Consider the following 15,159-nt stretch of genomic DNA (forward strand, 5'->3'; position numbering starts at 1 on the left):
CTTTGGGAGTGTGCTGCTTCTCAACGCATTACTGATGATATGCTTGAGATTTCTTGTATGGAATCTAATGATTCTTAAATAAATTAGAATCTCAATGGGCTTGCTAGTCAATGGTCCTTATATACTCACTTAGATCTGAGCCTTGAGGAATACAATTCTAACTAGGGATAATAACAAATGAGTATAGAATTCTTGAAATACTAGCTCCATATCCTAGGATTTTATTGTAATGTGACCATTATCATTTATATAGCTTAATTTATAGCATATATATTTTTAAATTTCATGATTTTATAAGGAAAAGAGGTCTCTAAGAAAAATTAAAAGCCATCTATACGAACGTCCAAATTTTCAAGAATGATTTCATAGCCTGGATGAAAATTGCGTGCTCCCTCCATCACCTTGCAATTTGAAGAACTGCAAAATCATGAATAATAAAAAAGGATGTTAAACTTTTCAACAAATCCAGATGGGTACCAATGTCATTGAGAATTCCCGAGAATCACCTTGATTGCTGCTTCAGACTCAAAGCCTGTATTGAATATCACTTCCCAGTTGCAAGGCATGGGCTTTAAGTGATAACAGTTTCTATAATTACATTTTAAAATTATACAGACATTAAGTTTGTATTTGTGGCAAATGCGAAACATCCAAACTTTAAAGGGCAACATTCACTCATTTCACTTGCCAGCCTCTGTTTCTGCCTCAACCTTTCAGACTTCGGTGCAACAGAAAGAATGCTGGATTGTGAACTGGAAGCCACTGTTAACACAAACTTTTGCTGGGAACCTGCAAGTTTCTTTTTTTTCCAAGCGTTAGTTTTCCCTCCTGCAAAATGAGGGCATTGTACTAGGTGTCCCCTTCAGTCATTATTCTAGGGTTTCTTTTTTTAGGGTAGGAAGAGAAATCACCAATGAAATGAGCAGCCAAAGTACTCAAGGTATTTTTTGCAGGGCATGAGGCTGGGTAGAAAGAAAGCTCATTAGGTGGCATGGAAATGTGTCCATTTGTGGGTCCTGCTTACTCACCTCTGTCTCCCTTTCTCCCTGCCTCATGATGTGTCCTGGACACTCAGAGCCACTGGTTGTTTCTCAGTGCAGGAGACTCACATCTGTCAGTTTCCTCCCCTTATCTTGTTCCTTTGCCAGAAGATTCCCCTGCCTTCTCTATCTAGCAAATTCTGACCCATTCTTAAAAAAATTTTTTTAAATGTTTTATTTATTTTTGAGAAATGAGAGACAGAGCATGAGTAGGGGAGGGGCAGAGAGAGAGGGAGACACAGAATCTGAAGCAGGCTCCAGGCTCTGAGCTGTCAGCACAGAGCCTGTCACAGGGTTCGAACTTGTGAACCGTGAGATCATGACCTGAGCTGAAGTCAGACGCTTAACCGACTGAGCCACTCAGGCACCCCTCAATGTGTCCTTGTTTATTTTATTCCTCATTTTTCGATTTCTTTTTGGTTGTCAAATGATCCTTTGAAATATTTTCCTTTGTGGGGCGCCTGGGTGGCTCAGTCGGTTGGGCATCCGACTTCGGCTCAGGTCATGATCTCTCGGTCTGTGAGTTTGAGCCCCGCATCAGGTCTCTGTGCTGACAGCTCAGAGCCTGGAGTCTGTTTCGGATTCTGTGTCTCCCTCTCTCTCTGACCCTCCCCTGTTCATGCTCTGTCTCTCTATGTCTCAAAAGTAGATAAACGTTTAAAAAAATAAAAAAAAGATATATTTTCCTTTGTAGTTCTTAACTAGCTGGGCATTCCACTGCACTACTAGTGATGTCATCTGTGACGTCATGAGGGTGGCGGCCACCAACATTGCAGCCTATGGATTGGTCAGTCCCCAGGATCTCTTCAATAGTTCCAGAGAATTCTCTGGCTAAAGATCTGTGCCACATCTATTGGGCAATGTTTACAATCTCATCAAAAGTGGTATTTTCACTGTCCTTAATGTGTTTCTGCTTCTTTCTGTTTCTTGGCAGTTTCTTGAGGGCTCTGATGATCAGGGCAGAGGCAGAAGATACCACTTCAATCTGGGTCTGTTCGTTCTGAATGGTCAGTTTCACTGTAATCCTCAGACCCTTGCAGTCACTGGTTGCCTTGATGATGTCATCACCAGTCTTTTTTGGAGATAGACCCAGGGGCCGATTTTTGGAGCCAATGCAGATGTGGTATCAACTTCCCCACTGGTGCACCTCAGGTATATAAATGACTTTGATCTTGTGGGGGTTGAACTTAGGTGGCATGATAGAGGTGGCTGGTGTCTGATAACCCAGAATCGGGATGGCCTCCTCTGAGCCAAAAGCCACAAAGTATTTTATTCCTCATTAATGAATATTTATGCCGTTCCCATTTTTCTTATCACAATCTTTGTACATACACCTAAGGACATAGCTAATTTATAATTTTGATACTTCAGATAGCTTCCTCAAAGGCTTTTCCAATTTGTATTCTCATCCACTGTGTATGAGATTGTTTGCATTTTTCTGATTATTAGTGATGCTGAACACCTCTTATCATTGTTCATGGCTGTTTGGATTTCTTTTGTGAATTGCCTGTTAGGATTCTTTGCCGTTAGAATGCTGGATTGATGTTTTTTTTTCTTACTGACCACTTATTTGGCGTCCCCCTCTGCAGAGGGAGGCTTTCTCCACTTCTAAACGCCCAGCTGCTCCCTCTGCTGCTGTCCCACAACATCGTTCATACTGCACGCAGGCCTTCATTTAGCGGACACTCCATACTAAATCCACTTATTCCACAAGTGTTCTTTGTGAGCCTACCGAGTGCTTGGCCTTGGGCTAGGTGCTGGGTGTAGAGATAGAGGTAGGTCATCATAGTCTCCGCCTCAAAGAGTTTAGTTCTAAAAGGCAGCTTTGGGCATAGAAAAGAACATCGTTTTGGATTCAGACAAGACTTAGGTTTGAACCCCAGCTGTATGATTTACAGTAAGTCACCTGACCTTACCAAGTTGCAATTTCCATACCAGTGAAATGGGCTAACACCTCCCTCACAGAGTCATTTCGAGAATGGGAGAGAGGATAATATATTTGGAGTGACAAGCAAGGTCCTCTTACATAGTAGGCTCTCAGTGAATGAATAATAATAAGTACAAAAGCAACTGTTAAGTGAGTGGTCAAAATGATTAGTTAGTTCTCAGGGGTACTAGATATTACTGATAAACTGGAACCAAAGAAAAAAGGCAGCTCCTCCCTCTACAATGGAAGAGTAAAGACAGTAATATGCGACACTCACCCGGACCCTGCTATAGTACATCCCCCATCTTGTCTGCTCTCTGCAGCAGATTTCTGCTTTGTCCTGGACCCTCGTCCCAATTCAGCTGCTCAGTGTTGATGTAGTACTGCCACCGTCTTGGGGGGAAAACAGGTGCTTCCTTCCTCAAATAAGTGGGCTCTCTAGAACATTCTCTGTAAGAGAGACTTCAGGGTATTTTGCATATTGCTACCCATGATTTCAAGAAGTGTGGACTAGAGACTGCAGGAGGTGGAAACAGAACTACTGTGTGTGTGATTTGGGGAGAGACTCAGAGACCCAGACTATAGACACAGCTCTGCCTCTGCTAGGTTGCTAGGTGACTCTTGGCATGTCTCTTCCTTTCTTGGCTTCAGTTTTCCCATTACTGTAATAGGAGACCAGATCTCTCAGTTTCTAAAAGCCATCTAAATGAGAACTCACCATGTCAAGGCAAAAGTGTATATATATACACTACTCTCCTCATCTACAGATCTCTGTATCCTTGGGACCCCTGCAGCTCTTTATGCCCGTCTTAATGTCATAGAGCACTACACTGCATCCCACTTATCTGGGGACATGACATGGTTTCCCCACTGATCTGACAGCTGGTGAATCCACATCTAGTTCTTAGTTTGCCTTCATTTCTTTAACACCTTTAATGAGTGCTTGGGGTCTGCTAAGTACCATGTTAGCTTGTGAAGATACAAAGATAAAATGTCAAAGCTTCTGCCTTGAGAGAGTCCACAATCCAGCTGGGAGACAACTGTAAGGCAAACACAGTATAATTGACTTGATGGAGATTTGTCCAAATTGTAGGGAAGCCTAAGGGAAGGAATGCCTATTCTGTCTGGCTGGTCTTCTTCCTGAAGACCCAGGGCTTGAGTGCAGTAGGGTATGGTAGGGGTGTATTTAAAAGACAAAGACAAGGACTTTATAGGCACTGGGAATGCCTTTTGCAAAGGCACAGGTATAGGAGAGCATAGTGTCTTCTGGTGACTGCTCAGGATTTAGCATGGTGGTCAACAGGGAGGCAGATGTCAGTTCATGAAGTGCCATCCAGAGGACTACAGGTTTTATGAAATAACCTAAAAGGAGTATCTAAAGCATTTTGACTAATGGTAAGTAGTAAATCTTTGTTGAATGCTTGAGTAATAGTAGGATTGGGCATGGTCACTCAGTGCATTTCCTAACCTTGTGGCCCTGGGCAAGTTGCTTAACCTCTCTGAATGTTTCCTTTTTTGTGAAATGGGAATGAAGAATCAACCTCAAGGGAAGCCTGGCTTGCTCAGTTGGTAGAGTGTGCAAAGCTTGATCTTTGGGTTGTGAGTTTGAGCCCCACATTGGGTGTACCGATTACTTAAAATAAAAATAAAAATCAACCTCAAAAGGTTGTTAAAACTTATTTATAACTTTTTAATTAGATGGTTATTTATTTTGAGAGAGAGAGAGAGTGCATGCAAGTAGGAGAGAGGCAGAGAGAGGGAGAGAATCCCAAGCAGGCTCCTTGATGTCAGTGCAGAGCCCTATACAGGGCTTGATCTCAGGAACTGTGAGATCATGACCTGAGCTGAAGTCAAAAGTGGGATGCTTAACTGACTGAGCCACCCAAGCATCCCAAAATGTTGTTAGAATTTAAAACGGTGTACTGGGGATTCTTTGCTATGGATTCTCTCTCTGCTCTTCCCCCACTCGCATGCTCACTCATGCTCTCTCTCTCTCAAAATAAAAAAATCAAAACTTAAAAAAAAGCTCTTAAAATTTAAAAGGGTTTAGGGACGCCTGGGTGGCTGTCAGTTAAGCCTTCGACTTCAGCTTAGGTCATGATCTCCCAGTTTGTGGGTTCTAGCCCCACCTTGGGCTCTGTGCTGACAGCTGAGCCCAAGCCTGCTTCAGATTCTGCCTCCCTCTCTCTCTGCCCCTCCCCTGCTTGAGCTCTGTCTCTCTTTCTCTCAAAAATAAACATTAAACATTCTTTTAAAAGGGTTTATACGTAATACACTTATAGATAAGCCTGGCACTTGACAAAAGCTTAACACTTTATTTTTTTAGAGATAACTTCTCTACACCATACACATTACCTAAACAATTTAGTAATCTCTGTGATCCACTTCTAAGCCTTTTTCCTGCTCTGCAAAATGGTTCCTCCAAGTTTACCTTTTCATTATAACCTGTCCTTCTTCCTAGCATTTACCATGTTAATTTAATTTCTAATTATTTTCCTGATCACACTCTTAGACTACACCCAAATTGTATTGTTTTCCCAGCTAGACTCAGCTCTAGGAGACCAGAGACTTAAATTTTTATTTTATTTTATTTTATTTTATTTTATTTTATTTTATTTTATTTTATTTTTTTTACCACTACATCCACAGTTGCTAACACTGCTTCTTAACAGATGCTCAAAAAATGTTGGGAAGAAGTACCAATGTCAAGCTTATCTTTCAGGACTGTTGCCCAGGACCAACCTATACAGTGCTTTGCCATTGTGTAAAGTTGTACAGATGGGTTTATTATTGCTAAGTATTAAAATAAGGTGTGAGAAGAGGAACAGAAGACAGAGGCTTCTAACACAATCTTGTAGCCTCTGAAGGCTTCCAAAGGACGAGTATTAACTTCAATCTTTATCAAGAATGCAGCTCTTCATGAGCGCCTGGCCGGCTCAGTCAGTAGAGATGTTGACTCTTGAGTTGAAGACCAACATTGAGCGTAGAGCTAAAAAAAAAAAAAAAAAAAAAAAAAAAAAAAAAAAAAAAAAAAAAAAGGCATGTCTTCAAGACTCACAAAGAGTTAAATCTGTTGCCTCGAATTCTAGGAAAGAGAGAGCCAGAATCATCCCAATACTAACTAAATTCAACTTCAAACTAGAGGTGGAAGGGACCTGCCTAAGATCACCTAGCGTTAAGGCCAGACTCTTTCAAAGAAGGTTCTCTTTCGTCGAGGTCCCGCTGTACGCTGGGGAACCGGCCTCTAGAACCCGTCCTCCCTACCCTAACCCACTTGGGTCTCAGCTCACCTCCCACGCCACGTGGCACAAAGAGGATTCCCCGGAGGTCGAGACAGCAGGAGGCGGAGCCCGTCCGGAAACCCGCCCAGGAGCATCATGGGAGATGTAGTTTTCCTCGCCGGCACAGAAAGGGTGAGAGGTCTTCCCTGACTTTGCCTACTAAGTAGCATCCCCTGCGTGCAAGTCTTTAAAGCCAAGTGTTACCCCATTATAGATGTAGCCTAGGTATCTTTGAAAGAAGTCACGAAGGGGAAGGGGCAAAGCAAGGAAGGCAACTCGACAGATTATCAGCAGGGAAATGAAAGGGTTAACAGTTATTACGCATGCGCACAGAGGGCTCGCCGGGTAGGCGGGGACGGAAGACAACTCCCGGGAGCTGTGTTTTCCCCGGAAGTGCCTTCCCTCCTCCCGGGTCCGCGCGGACGCGGTTTCCTTACCTCATTTGTCCTCGCCCCTCCCCATCCCTCTACGCGCTTTGGTTCCTGGTTGGTGCTTCCTGGTCGCAGCCGCGGCAGTGAGTATGTGTGTGACGGACCCCCAGCCGCCCGCGGCCGGGGGACCCCTGCCCGCCCTCCGCCTCTCTCGCAGGGCTGTGGAACTAGCTCGTGTCCCCTCCCCGGCCTCCGCGCCCCCCGTCTGTCCCTACTCGTGGCAGGGTGCAGCTCGTGGCCCCTCAGTCGTGTTCTGCCTCTTGCGGCTCGGCTGACCGGCTGGGGTGTTCGCTTCTCCCTACTTGGCCAGGGGCGAGGTCGTGGTTCAAAAAACCCCGGGCACCCATGGCCTTGGTGGGGGTGGCGTTTCTACCCCATGCCTTTTATCCTCCCCCAGGTCCCGTTTTTTTTTTTTTTTTTTTTTTTTTTTTAGGGAAGCCGGTCAGTCAGTTAAACGCGGAGGTCCTGCCTCACTGAGGGAGCCCGGCCTGTGGGGGACCGAATAGCCCAACTCCAGCCTCTGCTGTCAGAAGCAACAGCTACAACTGTGGGGTCAGAAAATTTTAGGGGATTGTGCTACTTGTCCTATGTAAAACAGGGGGATTTGGACTGTGTGCACCAAGATTTGCTATATCCCTCACGTCCTGTGAGCCCGCAGTTAACTTCCAACTTTAAAAGCTGCAGGTGCAGTGGGAGAACTGGCTGGGAATCAGCAGGCCTCGGTTCTAGTCGTGGCTCCACCACTGAATCGCTGGTGACTCTAGGAATCTCATGTTTAGGCTGAATTTACCCCCGTTTCACATTACAGGGTCCAGTGAGGAGATCTTTAGGCTCAATGAATCAATAAGCTTCTCAGAGAGCCCGTTTCTGTATACATAAAATGAGAGCGTGCAAGTTAGTGACTGTCCATTCCAAAGCTCTTGACTTTGTGTTTCGAATACTTTTGCTGTAACATACAAAGACTCTGAAATGGGCTGTGTGTATATTTCAGACAGGATTACCTTTGGGGGACAGTTCAGTATTGTTGCTTTCCAGAATCTGAGGGTAGGGGATGAACTGAGGAAGACCTGGAAGTGAGGATTATAAAGTGGCTACAAGAGTAAGGTGCTGTGTAGTAAAAGGAAGAAGGTTTGAGAGAAAGGTGAAGGAAGTGTTTTGAGATAGGATTAGTTATCATAAAAAGACTATGTATACCAAGAACAGCTAGACTTGTCTGAATAAATTTAGCATAACTTTCTCCCACCAATATCTTGTATTGTCTCTCTTTTTTTTTTTTTTTTTGGTGAGTGTCGTTTCACATATTTGAATTCTCTACCCTAGTCAGATTTGCTTCAGAGTGAAAATTGTATTTGAAGAATAGGTAGAGATTTTCATTCTAGACTTAACTTAATAGTGTTTCAAATCTGTCACTGTCAGGATAGCTAGCAGAGTATATAAATATAATAGAGTATGTCAGAAATTTTAAGTTGAAAATCAACTATGTCTATTAATCACTTTCCAGTGAACATTGGACTTAAGAGTAATCTGTGATTTGAATGTTGAAGTGGATACCTATGTCATCAAGAAGAAACATTTAGGCTAAAAGTTCTTTGAAAGGAAATAAGAGCAAAAGGTCTGGAATGACCAGCTGGTAGACTGTTAGAGCAGAAAAGTATTGGCCTCAAAAATACTATAGTAAAATATAAAAGCTTAAAATAAGCCTTAAGTTGTGTAGCTTAAAAATTTTTAGTGAATGAAAACTGCTCCCACTTTTGAATGGTGAGAGTCTTTGCAGTGATTCTCTATGCCTGTTTTTTATTAGTTAAACCATTTTAATTTTATGAATAAATTTTATTCTCAAACTGGGTGTTTTAGGTTTTAAGAACCATCTTCTTTGGTCATGGGATTGCTGTACTCTTGAGTACCAACTTGCAAGGTTCTTGGATGGTAAAGTGATAATAAATTCACATGTATGCTTTTCCTTCCAATTAAAATACCTCTTTCATAGTTTTTATACTCCACTGGGAAGTGAAATGGATATTTTTGAGATAAGCTTAGGTGTTAGAACCAATGCAAATATAGCTTTGAAGGAAGCCTTTTTAAAAAAATTTTTTGAAATTATTTTGGAAAAGTGAAAAAAAAAGTTTAGTGAACACTTGGCTAAGAGTCAGGGAAATGTGAATCTGTCCCACCTATGTTCTTAATCAGCTGCATAACCTCGGATAGGCTTCCTTATCTCTTTAGGCTTTAATTTCCTTATGTGTAAATTGAGGAGGTTGTGTGAGATAATCAGGAAGGTCTCTTTGAGGTTTAAAATTTTGTGGCTCTCATAGGGACCTTATGTTATCTAGTTAAGTATGCTTGAGATCGTATATAATGATTAAAAGCTGAGAAAGTCTTCTAGTTCAAGATGTGTGTGTGTATTTATTTATTTCATATTTGTCCTGCGAGTGTATACTTAAAAAAAATTAAATGCATTTGAATGTGATTAAAGTAGTACATAAACATAAACCAAAATAGCCTCGGGCAAACCTTAACCCTGGCATACATAAGCTACATAAAGAGCAGAGCAAGTTATGCTGAGCACAATTTTCAAGTACAGAAGATACAAAATCCTCTTAAAGGCCATAGGGGCTAAATTGTTAAATTCATTTTTCTACATTTCAAGGAAAGAGATAAACCCCTAGACCCAAGGAAGTCAGTTTTTATTATATTTCTGTAGTTTATTTTTGGCATACATTCACAGGTGTGCCCGTGGCTCTTTTCTTAATCCCTTTCCTTTGGGATGGTTCCAAGAGTAGTACAAATTTGTAACTCTGTAATTTAGCTCTTTTAATTTTTTCTGTGCTGCACTGGAATTATGTTATTTATGTTTTATCAGTATGGATCCAGTGAGGATTTTGAAGGAAGCATAATTCCTTTGACTTCTTTCAGAATTAATTTACCTGTTAAATAAAAAGGAAAGAATTCATCTTTTATTTGAATTGCTCTGAGGCTAACATTTCAATATAAACTGATAAATGCTATGAGCATTATTATTCAGACAGCCACATTTAACTTGTATGACAACAGCATAGCAACCTGAAGGACAGTGTAAGAATGGAACAGGTGTATCGTAACTTTTAGAAGAAAAAGGCATTTAAAAGTTGGTTTCTTCCCCCCACCCCCACCTTTATTGAGGTATAATTAACAAATAGCATTGTGTAAGTTTAAGGTGTACGATATCATGATCTGTTGTATGAAATAACTACCACATTGAGATTAATTAACACAGCCATCACCTCACATACTGTCTTCCTTTTTTTTCCACCAGTGAGAACATTTTAAGATCTACTCTTAGCAGATTTCAAGAATACAATACTGTATTGTTAACTCAGAAGTTATCATTTTTACTCCCAGCTTTGTTGAGGTATAACTGAACATATAACATTGTGTAAGTTTAAAGTGTATGACACGGTTTCTTTATTTCTGTGAACAGAAAAACTCCATTGTAAGGAGTGCATTTTTGGCTTTTGTTCATTTGCTTCTTGGAGTCAGCTGGTTATATTACCAAAACTACCATCAGAACACTGACATTTGGGGCTGAAAATTGGTAAACTAAAAACAGCTGGTCTTTCTGAATTGCATTTGTATAGCTAAAAAGGACGTGGAAAGAGTAAATTTTCATTGTAATTGTTCTTTAGGCTGTCCCTGATTTTTGAACAAAACCTGAGTTATTTTTCCAGAGCTCTCATTTGGATCAGTGTTCCATCAGTACCTCATTGAAACATCTGTGTAGATTTTGGGTTGATATGAGAATAGTTGGAATAGTTGGAGACAACTTTGAACTTCGTCCCACCATAATTTCCATATTTTAGGCCCATACTAGATTTATTAGTACTGAAGAGCAAATGCCAGATAATATTATTCTTTTATTTATTTATCCGTTAATTCAACAGACATTCATGCAGGTCCTGCCAAATACCAGTTACTCTGCTTGGCTTTGGGGATCCAGTGTTTAACAAAGTGCATATAGTTTCTGCTCTCCTGGGCTATGTCGTCTGTTTTTGTGGGAGATTTACATTGAATTAGTAATTAGAACTGTGGTGAGTGTTTTGAAATGTAAAGTGCTATGGAAGCCTATAAAAGGGACACTTAATTTAGTCTGGTGGGTCAAGGGAAGCTTCTCAGAAAAGTGATGTTTAAGCTGAGTGGAAGGTGAATAAGATTTAATATGCCACAGTAGGAAAATAAAGTGCTCTTGTAGCTAGGAGTTTGCCTCAGTTTTAGGTCCTTAGTGTGTGTTTCATACATATCTTTATTGCTAGTACAAAAGTAAACCATGGCTTATCACGTATTTTTATGTATTCTTTTAGTCAAGTTAAGGTCATGAGATTAATTTTTTGATTGAAAATAAAAATCTGGGGGCGCCTGGGTGGCGCAGTCGGTTAAGCGTCCGACTTCAGCCAGGTCACGATCTCGCGGTCTGTGAGTTCGAGCCCCGCGTCAGGCTCTGGGCTGATGGCTCGGAGCCTGGAGCCTGTTTCCGATTCTGTGTCTCCCTCTCTCTCTGCCCCTCCCCCGTTCATGCTCTGTCTCTCTCTGTCCCAAAAATAAATAAAAAACGTTGAAAAAAAAATTTAAAAAAAATAAAAAAGAAAAAAAGAAAATAAAAATCTGCACTAAAACAGTAAATATGATGATTGTTTCCTGTAGTGGATTTTCATTAAAGTTGAAGTGATATTTCTATGTGAGAATGCATATCTGAAAAGATGAGAGGAAGAGCCAGAACCAGGGAAGAGATGAAAAATGGACGGACTAGTGAGAATGACTTAAAACATTCTTGTGATTTTTAACATTTTAGGGGAAAAAAATGTTTGGTGTCTGAAGCAGTGGATGTCAACCTATTTTTTCTTTCTGTCACACCTGCAAAATATTGTGTTTCCACTAATAGCTGTAAGTCAATTTGTTGGTAGTAATTTTCATTTGGGAGGGGTGGGCATTGTTAGAGTAGGTCATAACAGGATTTGGAAATCCTTGAAAAAAAGGTACTCTAAGAGGAAAAGGTATTTTAATATGTCACTGAGAACAGTGATGGCTTTCACAGAAGTTAGCTCTAAGGTGATATTGTTATGCACTAAACAGGCATGATCTGAGCTTTTAAAATACATTCTTTGTATGATTTTCTCTTTTACAGCATCAAGATTACTGACTTTCCATGATGTTTGGTGGTTATGAGACTATAGAAGCATACGAAGATGACCTTTATCGTGAAGAGTCCTCTAGTGAACTGAGTGTTGATAGTGAGGTGGAATTTCAGCTCTACAGCCAAGTTCATTATGCCCAACATCTTGATAATGTCATTAAAGAGGAAGAACATGAAGAGAAGAACTCTGGGAATTCTGAATCATCCATTAGTAAACCAAATCAGAAGAACTTAATTATCCTTTCGGATAGTGAGGTCATCCAGCTATCAGATGGGTCAGAGGTCATCACTTTGTCTGATGAAGATAGTATTTACAGATGCAAAAGAAAGAATTTTAGAGTCCAAGCAAAAGAAAAAACCCAAGGTCCTCCTGCATCTTTTCATTCTAATAAGTTGACTGATAAGAAATGCAAGAGGAATATTGAGAAGCCTAAATCTGAAGAGCTATCGGGTACAATCCGAGAGGTCATGATTATAGAGGTCAGTTCAAGTGAAGAGGAAGAGAGCACCATTTCAGAAAGTGATAACGTGGAGAACTGGATGCTGCTGGGATGTGAAGTTGATGATAAAGATGATGATATCCTTCTCAATCTTGTGGGATGTGAAAACTCTGTAAATGAAGGTTAGTATCATGTTGGCCATTTTGAAAAGTAGTACCATCTTTAATAAGGAAGACTGCTTTTCCTAGACAAAAGACCAATAGGGTCTGCTCCATTTAATTCCTCACCTTTCAGTCTTGTTTTTTGGCTTGTTTCTCATGAGACTCTTACCAGTGGCTGCTCTAATAGTGGTCTGTGTGAACATCAGAAAGAGTATGTCAGAATATCAAAGACACTCTGCTTCTACTGTAAGCAAATTCATAGCTGCTTCTTCCTGTTTGGCTAGAGCCAGTTCTGGACCTGAAATCTTAGTCCCCCTCTCTCTCTACTTGGTATCACAGGTGAGTACTCCATCCATCTCTGACATTGGTCCTGTGTTCTCATTTGGCCAACTCTGTTGGGACTGCCTCTTCCTAAGTGATTTGCTTACCTAGGAATTAGCCAGGTAGCAAGCATGGGGAATGCTTGATACACAGAGGATATGGAATTAGTATTGAGATTTTAGGAACTCTACAGTCACTAAGATAGACTCTGAAAAGCTGTAAGTCTACAGTAGATTATAGGAGAAACCACATCACCAAAGATTGAAATTTTGGTGTGAGCTTTGTCTTCTCTGTCATATATTGCATCTAATCTTGATGCTTATTCCTTTACAAAGTCCCTTTTGTTTCTCTCCCTGTATGCCTAATGCTAGACTCTTGCAGTGAGTGATTTCCTAAATGATCTTTTATATCTTCCCTGCACACTGTTGTTAAACTAGGAGTCTTGAAAGGCCCTTTTGCTCATGGTACTTTACTTTGCTCCAAAACCTTTAATAGTACCCACTTGTTCTCAGAGGAAATGATGGCATTGAATGTAGATCATGCTTTGGAGCCCCAGTACTTGACCCCTTTTTAAAAATTTATTTATTTATTTATTTTTATTTTTATTTTTAAATTTTTTAAGAGAGAGCACAAGTGGGCGAGAAGGGGCAGAGGGAAAGAGAGAGAGAGAGAGAGAGAATCTTTTTTTTTTTTTTAAATTTTTTTTTTCAACGTTTTTTTTTTTTTTATTTTATTTTTGGGACAGAGAGAAACAGAGCATGAACGGGGGAGGGGCAGAGAGAGAGGGAGACACAGAATCGGAAACAGGCTCCAGGCTCCGAGCCATCAGCCCAGAGCCTGACGCGGGGCTCGAACTCACGGACCGTGAGATCGTGACCTGGCTGAAGTCGGACTCTTAACCGACTGCGCCACCCAGGCGCCCCAGAGAGAGAATCTTAAACAGGGTTCTTTCTTGCTCAGTGCAGAGCTTGATGTGGGGCCCAGTCCCACAGCCCTGGGATCATGACCTGAGCCGAAATCAAGAGTCAGACACTCAACTGACTGAGCCACCCAGGGTTTTTTTGTTTTTTTGTTTTTTGTTTTTTTTTTTTTTTAGGAGACAAACTGTAGGTTTCCAGGCCATAGGATTTCCTAACTACTTAAATTTGCCCTTGTGGGAAAGCAGCCACAATACCTAAAAAAAACAGGATGGCTATTCCAACAAAATCTTATTTATAAAAATAGGTAGTTGGCTCAGTCTATAACAGGCCAGCCCTTAGAAGTTGACAGCAAAAGGAAGAAATAGAGTAGTAGCTAGAACATGTAGTAGAATCAAGTTTTATCAGAATAAGATAGATCTGAAAATGTTTTTAGGTAGAAGGGAAAAAACTTTTGAAGGAGAGATTAAACCTGTTTGATAGATTGAGGTAGTAGGGACCAAGGAAGAGATGGGATCAGGTGTGTATGTCTGAATTAGCCTTAAAAGGGAAGAGGCACACCAGTAACTTCTAAAGTATCAAATAGAGAAGTAGTGAAAAAAAATAAATTCAGATGGATGGCAGATGAGGGGATATATGAGCATGTGTTTGATTTTCTTGAGAAAATGAAAGGAGAATTGGGAGTGGAAGTGGGCAGGGAGTACCTAGGAGCTTTGAGTGCGGAAAGCATGTTTAAGTGCTGTGGGAGATTCTCTTAGGCAGTGGTTCCCAGTATTTTGAAGATGACAACCTTTTTAACTTCACAACGGTTTGTGAAACCCTCCCCCCACATCACTGTAGTTATGTTTATAGTGCTTGTTAGTTGAGAAAATGCGTATTAGCAAAAAGCTGCTGTTTTAGTACTTTCTCACATGACGTTGTGTTTTATTAACCCCAGTATCTGCACATTGGAAAAATGTTAATACATATAGGTGTATATTTCTTTATATAATGCATGCCTCTGGGTATCCATTGTGATAGCTAATTGTGCAGCTCCCCGGGAGTCTGAAGCTCATAGTTGGAAAATCATTGTGCTGATAAATCAATAAGCAAATAACAGGATTACTTAGAAGTAGTATTCAATTAAAATTGAAACAATATGGACTTGCAGTGAACTCACTTTGAAGGATTTCATAACTTTTTCCAGTAATACTTGGCAGCCTGGAGCAAGATTATGGAAACCAAATGATCCAGGGTTAGGTGTACGATGGGTCAAAAGCATTTAGCCTGTTCTTTCTTCAACCCTGACATTGCACCTGGTTTCATCAAACACTAATGTGTTGATCATGATCAGCCACTTTTCTTGAACTCAGATTGTCCACCTTGCTGATTTTTCCATTTGGGTATCTTATCGTCATTTCAGACTTAACATACTGAAAAGTTTGATAAATTGAAAGGGTTATTTTTCCACAGAAAGAGGAGCAGGTTAACTGGGAAG

At 40.7% G+C, this 15,159-nt stretch overlaps 1 protein-coding gene and 1 pseudogene across 5 annotated transcripts in view; one reads left to right on the forward strand and one right to left on the reverse strand.

Annotated features, from left to right (window-relative positions):
* Positions 1–1,725: 1,725 nt before the first annotated feature.
* On the reverse strand, positions 1,726–3,029 carry LOC125919771 (60S ribosomal protein L12-like; annotated as a pseudogene).
* A 3,634-nt stretch (positions 3,030–6,663) lies between these two features.
* Positions 6,664–15,159, forward strand: part of ZCCHC7 (zinc finger CCHC-type containing 7) — a 253,394-nt gene continuing 244,898 nt past the window's right edge. The window contains exons 1-2 of one of the 5 annotated variants that reach the window (XM_049626560.1): positions 6,664–6,762; positions 11,835–12,465. In XM_049626560.1, coding sequence (XP_049482517.1) covers positions 11,856–12,465 — 610 coding nt within the window. In that variant the 5' untranslated portion in view covers positions 6,664–6,762; positions 11,835–11,855. Of the gene's footprint in view, positions 6,767–7,140; positions 7,232–9,971; positions 10,068–11,281; positions 11,594–11,834; positions 12,466–15,159 lie in introns of those variants that run through there. The other 4 variants (XM_049626570.1, XM_049626597.1, XM_049626578.1 and 1 more) reach the window with 4 other exon arrangements.

This window comes from Panthera uncia, chromosome D4 (genome assembly GCF_023721935.1).
Source record: "Panthera uncia isolate 11264 chromosome D4, Puncia_PCG_1.0, whole genome shotgun sequence".
Lineage (NCBI taxonomy): Eukaryota > Metazoa > Chordata > Mammalia > Carnivora > Felidae > Panthera > Panthera uncia.